The sequence below is a fragment of the Trachemys scripta genome, chromosome 4, assembly GCF_013100865.1.
Source record: "Trachemys scripta elegans isolate TJP31775 chromosome 4, CAS_Tse_1.0, whole genome shotgun sequence".
Taxonomy (NCBI): Eukaryota; Metazoa; Chordata; order Testudines; family Emydidae; genus Trachemys; species Trachemys scripta.
Genome location: NC_048301.1, coordinates 26,940,987 through 26,955,002, shown reverse-complemented (window position 1 = coordinate 26,955,002; position 14,016 = coordinate 26,940,987). Strand labels below are relative to the sequence as shown.

Here is a 14,016-nt window from a genome sequence, read left to right as displayed (position 1 = left end):
CAGGCAAATTATTTACTACTTTTCTGCAATTCAATGATATTTGCAAGGAAAATTGTCTCAGACTGGTTTCCCTATTCAACCTCAGGTTAGATGAATTGGGTCGTTTCTTGCATCCTAGAGTCGACTTAGAGGTAATATCATAGGAAGCAGGGCGGATGCTGGGAGCATTTCTTTAACACTTCAGGCTTAGGCCATTTAGTTTGTGGAAAGAGATTAGTTACCCTAAAGGGAATAAGTGCTTTTTTGTCATGATAGAAAACTTGATTAAAATAATGCACTAAATAACTTGATTGAGGGTTAAAAGTAAATTTGTGGTTTTTTTTGTTTTTTTTGTTTTTTTTTTAGATTGATATTTTGTTTGCAAGATTAGCACTGCAGACTATTCCTGAGGATTTGGACCTTCGAGATGATAGCCTACTTAAAAATTTAGACATTAGATGCATACGAAGTCTTAACGGTATGTATAAAACTTTGGATTTTTAAGTATCAGTTTCTCTGTCAAGTTAGTGTCTAATGGGGGGTGGGGGAGAGAGGCAGTACAATAAGTATGTAGTTGAGTTGCAAAGTTTAAGTGAACTCATGGTGGCTCAACTTGCCTAGATTTAAAGTAACTTGTGCAAGCCAATACTATGATATGGCATTTTGAAAAATTGGCTGTTCTTTCTGTTAGATTCTTATGCCTTCTTGTCAAATCATGTATTAAATATTGAAGACTAGAAACTTCAAATTGGGTTGGTTGTGGAGGTCTCACCTAGCACACAAGCTACTTATTCATGAAATAAATATATATATATAGAGAGAGAGAGAGAGATATAGCAGTCTCTTCTATGGCAAATTAGGAATGTCAAAACACTACTGATTTGAGGCCTACCTAATACCAGGATTACTTGCCAGGTCCTGTCAGACCCTCAATAAATTTGGCAAAGTTTTTATAGTTGATCTAACTTCTGAGGTGTGAAATAAGCATTTTCATTGACTTATCAAAATGTAAGTGTAGATGAAAATTGCATTTTTATATAATGCAACAGTGCTGCAATTCTGTAGCCGGGGTCACATGTTTTGTCACAAAATAGGCATAAAATCTGAAGTGAGGGCTCTTTGGTTTCTGTGGCAAATTGGAACTTCTGACTGCTTCAAGTAAATTTAAAAAAATAGGCATTTTATTAGGTTAAATATGGAATAAAAATGTAATCAGGACAGTATTCTTTGTTCTATTAAAGTCAATTTTATTTGGCCTTCAAATTTTCAGCACCATTGTGCCTTCTGCTTGTGTGAAATGTCTTGGTTAAGGCGCCTTGAACTCCTGGCTCCCACCAAGTAGCTGTCTCCCTGAGTTTAACAGCAATAGTTGCCACCATACATTAACTAGAGGAGTTTTGCTAAAATTGGTGAAGCAGTTAAAGTTAGTACTATAATGCATCTGTGAGCTTCAGAGTTGGTACTCCATTGAGTTAATGTATAGTTTATATCTCTCAGAGCTGTTGTTTGAGGCTGTTCCTTTGCAAATTCACCACTGCAGTGGTTCATGTTTTGGAAGATTTCACAACCATGAGGGCTATAAGCTTAATTTTTCAACATGATTGTTTATATTCTGCAGTCCAATTTTATGTCAAATTCCATAGCAATGAAATTGCTTAAAAATCTGGCCCTAGTTATAAGAAGTCAGGGTGCGACATCTCTGCTCTTCATATTTCTGTTGTTTGTATACTGCTGTTATGCAGGTACCTCCCTTTTGTATGTTTTAATTTTTATTAGGGCTGTCAAGCAATTAAAAAAATTAATCATGCAATAAATCGCACTGTTAATAGAATACAATTTAAATATTTTTTGGATTTTTTTAACATTTTAAAGATATTGATTTCAGTTACAACACGGAATATAAAGTGTACAGTGCTCACTTTATATTTTTATTACAAATATTTTCACTGTAAAAATCAAAATAGTATTTTTTCAATTCACCTAATACAAGTACTGTAGTACAGTCTCTTTATCATGAAAGTTGAATTAGAATTATATACAAAAAATAACTGCATTCAAAAATAAAACAATGTAAAACTTTAAAGCTTATAAGTCCACTCAGTCCTATTTCTTGTTTGTCTGAGCGGTTGGCCGAACAAGTTTGTTTGCATTTGCAGGAGATAATGCTGCCTGCTTCTTGTTCACAATGTCACCATAAAGTGAGAACAGGCATTCGCATAGAGTTCTGTAGCGGCATTGCAAGGTATATATGTGCCAGATACGCTAAACATTCATAAGTCCCTTCATGCTTATCTGGCACGTAAATATCTTGCAATGCCGGCTACAGAACTCCCATGCGAACTCCTGTTCTCACTTTATGGTGACATTGTGAACAAGAAGCAGGCAGCATTATCTCCTGCAAATGCAAACAAACTTGTTTGTCTGAGCGATTGGCTGAACGAGAAGTAGGAATGAGTAGACTGATAGGTTCTAAAATCTTACAATGTTTTGGTTTTGAGTGCAGTTATGGAAGGAAAAGAAATCTACATTTGTAAGTTGCACTTTCATGATAAAGAGATTGCACTACAGTACTTGCATGAGGTGAATTGAATAACACTATTTCTTTTGTTTATCATTTTTACAGTGCAAATAAAAATATAAAGTGAGCACTGTACACTTTGTATTCTGGGTTGTAATTGAAATCAATATATTTGAAAATGTAAAAAAAAATCAAAATATTTAATAAATTTCAGTTGTATTCTATTGTTTAAAAGTGAGATTACAACTGTGATTAATCATGAGTTATCTGTGATTGACAGCCCTAACTCTTATATGAATTATCCTTTCTTCCCCCAAATGCTGCTGCTGTACAACATAATAAAAAGCATATGAAAATGTATTAAAAGCAAACACCCTTTTCACATTCAAAATATAAGTGAGCCAAGTGTGAAACGTAATTTCTTGTGCTAATCTTTAGTGGATTTGAAGGTGGGGTGAGGGCAGATTCTTTATTGTTAACCATTGGAGGTAACAGGTGCTTTCTGTTGGCCAGGTTGCAGGGTAACCGATGAAATTTTACATCTAGTACCAAACATCGACAACTTCAGGTTAACACTGAGAGCTATCAAACTGTGGGCAAAACGTAAGTTTAGTCTCAGAAAACAGGTTCTCAATAAATTCTTATCAGTGGTGACTGATGATGATAATGATGACTAACTCTCTTCTTCTGTCTTTTCCCCCCTGCATCAACAGGCCACAACATCTATTCCAATATACTAGGTTTCCTTGGTGGTGTTTCCTGGGCTATGTTAGTAGCAAGAACTTGCCAGCTTTATCCAAATGCAATAGCATCAACTCTTGTACATAAATTTTTCTTGGTATTTTCTAAATGGTATGTTTTAATTTTAGATTACACTAAAATAAAATTGTTTGTAGACACTGAATTTTAGTCTTGTTTCTATGGCATTTCTTCAGCTGGTATCAGGTTAAGTTGGCAGTTTACGAAGTATATTGCTGCTTCTGTTTTAGTGAATTGTGTTATATGGTGAGGTAGAAAATACAGCCTTTTGTTAAAGGTTATATGACATACTACTACAGGAGAGTCTCATCTTATGCACATTTAACATGTGTGAATTCAGCTTTGCACGGTCAGCAAAAACAAAAAAAGAAAAATAACAATTTAAATACTGTACCTGTAGTGCGGGTGATTCCTCCCGCCATTACACTCAATGTAATTTTGACTATACACGATTTTCGTTTTACGCGCTGACAGCGGAACGTAACCCCAGTGTAAGATGACTCGCCTGTATTTAGCCTTTTAAAAAAACCACAAACACAAAACAAAATTTTGCAGGTTTTTAACTGGAAGGTTTTAAAATATTTGTGGTAACTCAGGACCTCTGTCACTTTTCAGATGTGACCCTTGCATAGTCCTAAATCCAAAAGAGCATGAAAATGTTCAAGAATTATTGTATATTCTGAGACATTAAGGAATGATGGTAGTGTGCAAGGGGATTGTTCATTAAAATGCAAAGTAAATTTGGCAAAACATGTAACTTACAGAAAATAGTTGGCTACAATTTCCCTGAAGGATTGTATCTAAGCTGTATGTTCCCTTGTGAGAGATGTTGAGGGAAACTTTCTAAAATCCTTGTACAAAATGACAACTAGATACTAAGTTCAGCATGTCTGCTTTAACTTGCTAACATGAAGACCATTATTACAGTTCACTTTATCTGAAAGTCCAGTGGCTTCATAGCGTCTGATGGCCCTGGTGTTTTTAGGGGTTTGATTTCTAAGTAGCAAGTTGTTGACCGCATGTCACATGATACTGATTCAGCAGATTGGTTGAAACCCCCTGTTTATAGGGTATTGTAAACTCAAAGTATATGCATTGCCAGTTTTATCTGAGGACTTTAAAAACTGTTAATCATGTGCATTGCCAAAGAGCATAATGCACAAATATTGAGGAACCCCTATTGCAGGTAATAGTCATTTTTATAATAATTTAAAAAAAAAACCTAATTGGTGGCTATTAGACTATTAAATGTACTTCTTAATTGGCGGTGCTCTATAGGGTTAAGGGCATCTTGAAGAGAAGAAGTGTTGCATTTCATTTAAAAAGTGTTTCATTCGGCATGCTTTTTCTTTAATAATCTGGATGGAAAAACCTTTAAATTTAGTGCATGTAGTTCATAATTAATCATACAGCAATGTACCATAGTCACAACTGATAGTTTTTTCCCTAGATTGTCGATGAACAGAACTAGCATGAAGACAGAATTAGTAGTACATCTTTTCAGAGGTGATTCTTTCAGTAATTCAGCCAGAGGTTATGCGTCTATTACAAGAGTGCTCAAGGTTCTGTGGCCTGCAATGTTCAGGAGGTCAGACTAAATGATCAGGATGGTCCCTTCTGACTTAAAGTCTGAGTATATTTGAAGAGCAATTTAAAGAAGTTTGCTTTACAGCTACTTGTTTTTTTCATTCCCTTAATTAAGAGGCTCAGAAAGTGCTTTGTGCTGATGTGTTGGAGCAAATTGTTATAAATCCATGTAAAGTCTCTAGTTCAGCGACTAAAAACCGACAGTAGACTGACTTGACTTCAAGGGGAAAAAAAGTCATCTGATGCTGTGCCAGGAGGGCAAAATGAAGAAGAATCACATTCAAACGTATTGTATGTTTTACAAAATAAGTCATTATGTCCATTAGTCTTATTCAGTGCTACAATCTTTTTAAACAGGGAATGGCCAAATCCAGTGCTATTGAAACAGCCAGAAGAATGCAATCTTAATTTGCCTGTATGGGACCCAAGGGTTAGTGTATTATTTTTTCCCCCTATAAATTACACTGTATAGTAGAGTAAAATCAACTGCTTAAAGAAATCCAGGGAAACTTTATTTTTAGATTATAAATGAACTTAATGTGTGGATATTACATTTTCTTTTTGGTAACTTCATCTATAATTCTTCTATATTGCGCAGAACATAATGAGTTTACATTCTGTAAACTACGTTTAAACTCCAGATTTCTCAGTAACTATACTTCTTGTCCAATTTCAGCAGTACGTGATCTAAATAAATGCTTGCTAAATGCTCCCTGTACAATTTTTATATAAATAGATGGATACACTAAAGCAATTTGTTAGAACATTGATCACACTTCTTTATGACATTTCACTTTCTGGGTGATTAATTAACTTATTTTCAAAATTGTGTTTTAACTGCTGTAGTGTATTTCTTGTAAATTTTGCAATAATATGTCCTTTGTGGTTTGGACCAAAGGGGAATACAAATATTAAAAAAACAAAACAAAACTAACTTTGCCTTTCTTTCAGTTACCATAATTTTGACCTCTCTACTTCGTAGCATCTCCATCATTTATATTTTTCACTTTAAAAGATGAAAAACATGCAAGGACTCAGAATAACATCCTATGCTAAAATTAAAACTATTATTATTTAAGGTGTAAATAGGGGGTATTGACAAATGGGAGATGTACTATTTCACCAATCGTGAAATGTTCTTAGGGTTCATCTTAGAGTGGGGGGACCAGTGTGAGCACAATAGGCTTGAAGGCTGTACTGCATGACCTATGTTTTTAAATATATTTTCTGCTTGCTTTGACAAAAGTCTACATTTAAATAACGTCTGGGTTGTGATGTAAAGTAAGATTAAAACAATGTTCTTAAGTCACCCTATTGTTCCTGTTGTAGGGGTTTGAGGTCAGTGTGTGATGTTACGAACCATATGTGCTGTAGTAGCTAAACAAAACAGGGTAAGTTAAGGACAGGGTTTCAGCCTTAACTTTAAATTTACAACCTGACAAAACACAAGATCACTAGCTTAACATTATTTAAATGTAGTTTTGTCTTTGCTGTTTCCTTCTTTTATTTCCCCATGTGCTGGTTTTTAACAAAGGATATATTAACACAAGTGCTGCTTCCCTCAGGATGCACAGAGCCTTTCCTCTTAGACTGGCTCTTTATTTTCAGTAGTGTTATAGGTATAAATCAAACATCATATTTCAAAGGGTTTCAAGACAGCTGTTTCTCTGAAGGTGTCCAAGGTGCTCAAGTGGTAACGAGGTACCCGTGTTTCAGTATGATCACAGCTTCCATTGCAGATGTAGTAATAATAATAATAAATTCACCACTAATCTATTTCAGTTGGTGTTTTTAGCTTTAAAAACTACCCAGTATCAACAGTGAGGCATGCTGATAGTTTATGATCTTCCCTGTTCTATTTGAGTCTGGAATAACTTCCACAATATAGTTTACCTGTAGGAATATGCAGACAAGATGTTATCCTTGAGTATTCTCAACTTCTGTGCACAGTTGTTCAGTCTAATTTGTATACTAAGATCTCACTTGTTACGTTGGCATTTAAGATTCATTTTAGCAAAGAGAGAATTCCAAATTTTTTTATTTTGTGTGTGCTTGAAGAAAACTGATTGGCTGTTGTTATATATAGGTAAATCCCAGTGATAGGTACCATCTTATGCCTATAATTACACCAGCATACCCACAGCAGAACTCTACCTACAATGTGTCCGTTTCTACACGGATGGTCATGGTTGAGGAGTTTAAACAAGGTAAGTATTATCTTATGCTCTTATATATTCCAAAAGACTTTAAAATAATTCCATCATAGGCACAACATTGTTTTGGAATAATTAGTTGGCAACAGGCATCCTTCCTAAAGCAGCTGATTCAGTCAGTTGTCTTTGCTTCATATTTTGTCTGTAACTTTGAAATTTAATAGAATATTTATAAAAATTCCTATTTCTTCCTTCCAGAAATTGATCATTATTAATTGGAAAGTAGCATTCTCTGTAAGTGGGAATCATAGCCTGACAATTGGTTCTTTCTAAGCTGTTTCAGGGGTCTTACTGTCTGCATTACCATGTGGAAGACTACAGTGCAATTCTGTCATCTTTGCTGGCAGGTGCTAGTGGTGCTAAAGAGGCAGTATGCTTAGCTCTTTAAGAAAATTGGGAGAATGGTACCTTGCCTCAGTTGAGTTAAACCTTCTGACAGTCAAAGGACATTTACTGAGACAGTCTTGGCCAGGCAAGGCCTTGATGCACATGGGGAAATACTGATAATTCTCATCAGGGTGTTGTGCTCACTCTCCCATTTCTAATAGTCATCTGTCGCAACACGTAACCCTCATCCTGAAGAGCATTTAAGCCCTACAAGGAAAACCTTTTCCTCTCCTTTCTGGGTTTAGCACATTTCCTCTGCGGCATGTTCAGCCTTATTCCAAGAAAGTGAACAAGAACCAGGAGAGAATAAAATTCTCTGGTGGTGTAGAAGAGCTTTGCAATACAATAGTCTGGTCCAATTAATCTTGTAAGAAAATTTGTAACAACACACACTGAGTAGCTGATGACCATACATACAAAATATCACTGGGAGCAAAGGTTGTTGGAAGAGAAGACCATTGGATTAAAAAGAGCAAATTAGCAGTTAACTTGAAATAACCTTTGTTTAGTTTATGGACTGTTTTTGTGGATACTTGGTGTGGATCAACTGTGTGAAAAAGATTTAAATGTGTTTTTATAATTCAGGTCTTGCTATCACAGATGAAATTTTGCTGAGTAAGGCAGAGTGGTCCAAACTTTTTGAAGCTCCAAACTTCTTTCAAAAGTACAAGTATGTATTTCATGGCATGGCAGACATGTTTAAGTTTTTATCATTTACAAACAAAATTAATGGTACTTTATAGACAGGCACTTGCATCAGTAGCATTAAGTATGGTTGAACACTTCCATTAGAAACCTTTAAAGTGTTATATCCTTTATAAAAAAACCCTGAAAGTTCTCCGTTTTGTTGGAGGGTATTTCTCCTGGTTGATTTTGAGATCAGTTTTGCCTCTCTTACTTCAATTTTTGATAAGAAACTTAAATAACATGATTATACTGCTTTTCTTCTTTTCCATAGTATAATTAATCACGCTGATAGATGATGATCAGATATGCAGAATGTTACTGGAGAGCTATAGAATTAGTATGTTAAAACTAGGATACTTGAGTTAGAAGTTAGTTTGACCAATTGTTCAAATGTTCTAAGTGGTGGTAATGAGCTGCTATTGTCGATAGAGAGATTCCCAAAATCAAGTAAAGTAAAATGAAGTCTGCCTCCCCACAAACAAAATATTTTTTTGAGGAAATTAGCCCTGTAAAGTAGATATTTAAGACTGTTCCACTAGAAAGGTGTATTTCTTTTACCATAATGGGTAAACAACATAAATTTTAATAATACAATATATCCTTTAGTACATCTGGCAGCTCAACGGACTAAAGTTTTTACTAGTTTTTTCCTCAGTAAGAAATAAAGCTCATCAAGGCTTCAGAATATATTAATACTTATTGCAGCTAGTTTATTTCTAACTGCCATGTAATGCCTTTACATTAGGGAAAAGACGTGCAGAATTTTTATCCTTAAACATTTATTTTTAAGAGAAATCTAGGAAATGAGTTCTTGAGGCCTAACAGACATTTTAAGGGTTCCTACTGGTATGTTGTGGTTGTAGGGGAGAAGCTTGTTTAAATGTATACTGGATTTGCTGAAAAAATGTAATTTATAATAAATACAAATTATTAAAATATATGGACTACATTTTATTTGCCCTCAGTTTTGTTGGAGACCCACTTTTGGAGTTAAGATTAAATATTTTCTATAATTCTGTTCCTGTTTTGGGTGGTTATGTATTAATCTAAACAAGATTGAAATATACAGTTTTCCCCCATTAAAAAAAGACTGATGACCATCATAATGTGTCTGTGTTTTGTTTCTGTATCTTTTGCATGATAAAAGCTTTAAAACACCTGAACAGCTTTTATGTTGTATCTTGGAGATTCAGTTTGAAAACTTTTTAATGGATTTCATTAAGGTGATTTCATTTTTTTATAATGTGAATTTTTGTTTGCACTCTGTTGTTAGCACTACCCTCTAAAAAGGCTGAAAGTACATGCCCTTCCAGTTTGTCAAATGCTCTCTCCCAGTTTTGAAAGTAACAGACGCTAACAGGGCTGAGTTCACTTGAAATAAGACCCATTTAATATAGTTTTATATCCTGGCATGTGCACCAGCATCAGTAATTACAGCAGCACTACAATGGACTAGTCACTGCAATCAGTGAGTGCACAAGCTTTGTAGGTTCTACTTAAAATGACTGACTTTCCAATTTCTTGACTATGGAGTGGTACATGGAAGCCTATTAATATTCAGAATTGGGAGGACTTTGAAAGTAATAATTACAATGTATAGAAGAGATTTATTGGTCTTTTAAAACTTTGATTAGTCACTTTTAATAACTCTAAATAAAAATGCATTATCAATAATAATAAGAAACTTGGGCTACTTTGGCCAAACCTTTTGATCTGAAAACTAGATTTTTTTTTCAACCTTGTTTTTATCCTTGTACGGTTCAAACCTCTTATTGCTGAAACTTAAAAATGTTTGGTGCTGTACAAGACACAAGATGACATGGTTCCTGCCTTGAAGTTCACCTTTTAAAATAATTTCTCAAACCTGTTTGACTCTTACCCCATAAATGCATAATTTAAATACGTGTATCACTATTAATGAGAATTGCCTTGCTAAACAATACGTCAGCAGCAGAATAGACAGTTAATTTCTCCCAAATGAATTTTTAATTTAAGTGAATTCCAAATGGTCTAGAGAACTTTGGGGGTTACTATATATCCTGAATTGCAGGGGTTTCAAAATAGAAAAGATTGTCTGATTTGTCTGACTAGTTCACAATACTTGCTTCAAATTTAAGAGGCCAGAGCTCAGGCTGTTTGCACTTGTTACTGTTTCCATTTTCTAGATGGGTGAACTATGTTAAGGGGACAACAGAAAACATCACATCTGGACTGTGTGCCTGTACAAAAATTAACAAACAAAAAAAGTTACCAGCATGGTATAACATCTGACTGCAGTTACATGACAAAGTGAAATGGTTCGGACTCTTTCCATATTAGAGTTTAGAAATAAAAAGTGTATGGTAATAAAATACTCTCCATATACAATGACTTTAAACACATTGTACAAACTTCAGTAAACAATATCAGTTGTAGTAAATAAAAATATAGAAAACTTTAAAGGGGTACTTTACTTATTAATGTATCTTGTGCACATAATAGGACTTACATTTATTAACTAAATATAACTAAACCTAGATTTGGAGAAACCTTATTTAAAGTAGGCAAGTCCGGATGGGTACCCTCAATTGTTCATTACAACATTTTTTCCAAAACATTCTGAATAAAAGAGGCATAGTAGGATGTATGGCTTTTGGCTTTTTATGTGATTATGGATATATTCATTCAGTAGTCTTGATTTTTAAAAAATTGTTCAGGAAGAGGCATAATGGAAGAAAACACAAATGTTTCTGAAAGGAATATACTGTACTTCCCAGTAGTGGTCACACTGCTAAAAAATTATTGTAATAGCTGGATTATTATTTTCTTCTGACATCATGGTAAAGCAACAAAGATATTGTAAAGTTAAAAGAATTATGTAAGAATATCAGGGATTGAAAATTACAATAAGATGTTACTTGCTATTAGTCATAGGACCCATGACAATTTTTAAGGTCCAATGTTTTGTGAAGCACCAGTGGCTAGAAACTAATACTTTCTCACTGGAAAGCTGGAAATACTAGATATCCTGTGACGAAATTATTTCTCACCCTGCTATGCAACACAAAATCCTATCTTAATCACAAAATCTGGTTATCTTGATTTTTCCCTTCCTTCTCCTCCTCAATTCCAACCTGTGTTCACTGACCCTGTCTAAACAAGGATTGTTAATAGACTTGAGTTTATTTAAAATCTGGATTTCAGTAACTGTGGTTTAATTATTTAAGAGATTTATAATCAGAATATGAAGCATCCTTCTCTAACCAGTCAAGGATTTTAGATTTATCAAGCTGTTTTCATAGAGTTGTTCTTAAAGGCCTTTAAAGAGCAGCTTCCAACATACCACTGGAAACTGAGTGTTTTTAAATACCTGGAAATATGTCCACTTCACTATAAAAATCTATTACTAGTAAGGTTCATTTCCCATTGTGAGAGATCCTGTTGGTGTGTCAAGTAGAACAATTTAAAAAATCTAGTACTCATTAAGAAGAGTTGGTATTAAAATTACATAACAGTATAAAGTCAGATAACATAGTAGTAATATTTAAAAGAACCTCATTTTCTGCTTCAGGTGCATGAATTTTCGTGCAATAACATTGCTGAATTCATGGAATAGCACTCCGAAAAGGATCAGTTATCTGTAACTGACGCTGCACATTTCTAAGTAGTGTTTTAGTTCTGTGGAATTTAAACGGCTTATTAGTGGTTACTCACAAGTATGTTTTTAAAAACTGATAACATTGTTTTACTAAGAACATTTCTTAGCATCAAGTGCTTCATGATAATACTAACATAACCAAATGAATCTTATAGTAAAATTTCATTTTAGCCACTTTAAAAAGAGAATAAATTTCTTCTTCCATGCCCCCTTTCGTTTCTTAAAGTACAACCCTTTGAATTCTATTAGTCCAGAATACTTTTAGCCCATTTTCCCCCTTAGACCAATGTAAGGTATGTGTGTGCATATTGATTGATCTGTTGGTTTTGAGTTACTTTTATAGTGACTTGTGGACCTGCAAGTTTTCCCAAGATTTTGTGGAATAGTATCACATTTCACTATTATTGACGTCGCAATTTTCTGGACAGTCTTATTTATCCACTAATTTAAAAAAAAAAAATCAGTATGTGTAACCATGAAATATACTATGAGATAGCCCCATATCTTACTGGCTTAAAAAAATTAGGCCCCAATCTGGAAAAGATTTAGGTATGCATTAATTTTACACAGTGTGAGTAAACCTATTCAGTGTATAAATTTACGTGTCTAAATTTTTGCAGGTTCAGGTCTTAGGCATGTAGGGTGGAGCTTTTGAGAGCTTTTGAGACCATTTTACAAGATCATCTTGAAATTATTATTCCATTAATCTTTAAAAAAAAAAAAACAAATTTAATTCAATCCTTGTCTTTAAATGAGGTTCCCTTGCCCATCCACCTCCCTTGAGCTTAACTGTTCTAGTTCTTCCTTCATTAAAAATATTTTGGAGTTTTATGCAGTTAGAGATTTTTGACTCAATATATTGAAAACCTGTAAATATAGTAGATTATTCTAGAGTAAATCCTGAAGTCTCAGATTAATGGGGAGAGGAAAGACTCTTCAGGAAGCTTCAGGAAAAATTGTTTGGAAAAACTCTTAAAGTTGACACTACTTATATTACATTTCATGGCTATATTTACCTTTTTGATAAAATATTCAAACTAGTGTATCAAATCAGTCATCTAGCTATGTCTTGAGAAATAAGGTAATTGTGACTAAAACACCAGACTTCCCTGTGGTTGAACTCTGAATATTTGTTTTTTACTTTTATTAGTTTTGCTTGCACAACATGAGTAGCCTTCTGCAATTGGCAGTTTAAGTCATAGTCTCACTTAATTGAGATTTTGGCTTAAGTGCTACTGTATTTCCATGCATTTATTACCCTTTTGTTGATATTAATGCAGCTGTGGACATCAATGTGAGTTGAAATTTTTTTGGAAAAAAAAAATGTAATGCCAGTCTCCTCTGCAGCCTTTTGTAGATTGTTTAAGCTCTTTATTATAAGGTGCATATTATTTTTAACTGTTTATTTTATTCTTCTGTCTGGGTTTGTAGCTTAAACTAATAAGGATGTTAATAACTGTGAATGTCCAGTGTCAGACATACATAGAATAGTCTGTTGTCTTTATCTCCAAAGGCATTACATTGTACTTCTAGCAAGTGCACCAACAGAAAAACAGCGACTAGAATGGTGAGTATCATGCATGCTGTTTTTTTTATTAATTTTATTAAATTTCAAAATAATTTTATCCAACCAACGTGGGATGTAAATGAACAAGTAATGCATAATTTTTTTTGTAAAATAAGTGAAGATTGTGTTCCAGAATTAAATAGATGAAGACAATTAATGTTATTGCTCATCTTTCATTAATCCAGAAATTCATTAAGGAAACAGAATGAAGGAGAATATTATTGGCTGCAGTACTCTATTTGAAAGAACCTGCAAAGGTTTAAAAAGATATTACCTTGAGTTTTATGATGTATGGCGAAGGCCTGAATAGCTAGATCTCATTCCCTCTCCCCTGGTTTTTATTTGGGGTTCTCAGATATTTGAGTTCTCACCTTAGTTGAAACGGCAGAGGTGTTGAATCTTCAACAAATATATCTTTTTCTCACATGTTTAGGCGTTAGAGTAAAATAGCTGTTTAAAAAAAAAAAAAAAACTTCATCTGAATATAAATTCATTCCTCTCTCAATTTTCTGCCTTCGGCCTTTCCTGGCTAGGGTAATATTTGATTTCTGAAGACTTACCAATGCATAGTATCTTAATTACTACACCCAGCAGAATCTTTCATTGTTAGTGTCATTTTGGGCACAGGCAGTTTGGACAAGGTCATCATAACTCCAAGACAAGATGATGTGGAATTCCACTG

At 34.1% G+C, this 14,016-nt stretch overlaps 1 protein-coding gene across 2 annotated transcripts in view; it reads left to right on the top strand.

Moving 5' to 3' along the window:
- PAPOLA (poly(A) polymerase alpha) overlaps positions 1-14,016 on the top strand; it is an 81,635-nt gene that overhangs the window by 27,051 nt on the left and 40,568 nt on the right. For both annotated transcript variants that reach the window (XM_034768014.1, XM_034768013.1), the window contains exons 7-13: positions 346-457; positions 3,011-3,100; positions 3,211-3,349; positions 5,201-5,273; positions 6,930-7,050; positions 8,029-8,113; positions 13,281-13,334. In XM_034768014.1, the coding sequence (XP_034623905.1) occupies positions 346-457; positions 3,011-3,100; positions 3,211-3,349; positions 5,201-5,273; positions 6,930-7,050; positions 8,029-8,113; positions 13,281-13,334 (674 nt within the window). The remainder of the gene's footprint in view (positions 1-345; positions 458-3,010; positions 3,101-3,210; positions 3,350-5,200; positions 5,274-6,929; positions 7,051-8,028; positions 8,114-13,280; positions 13,335-14,016) is intronic.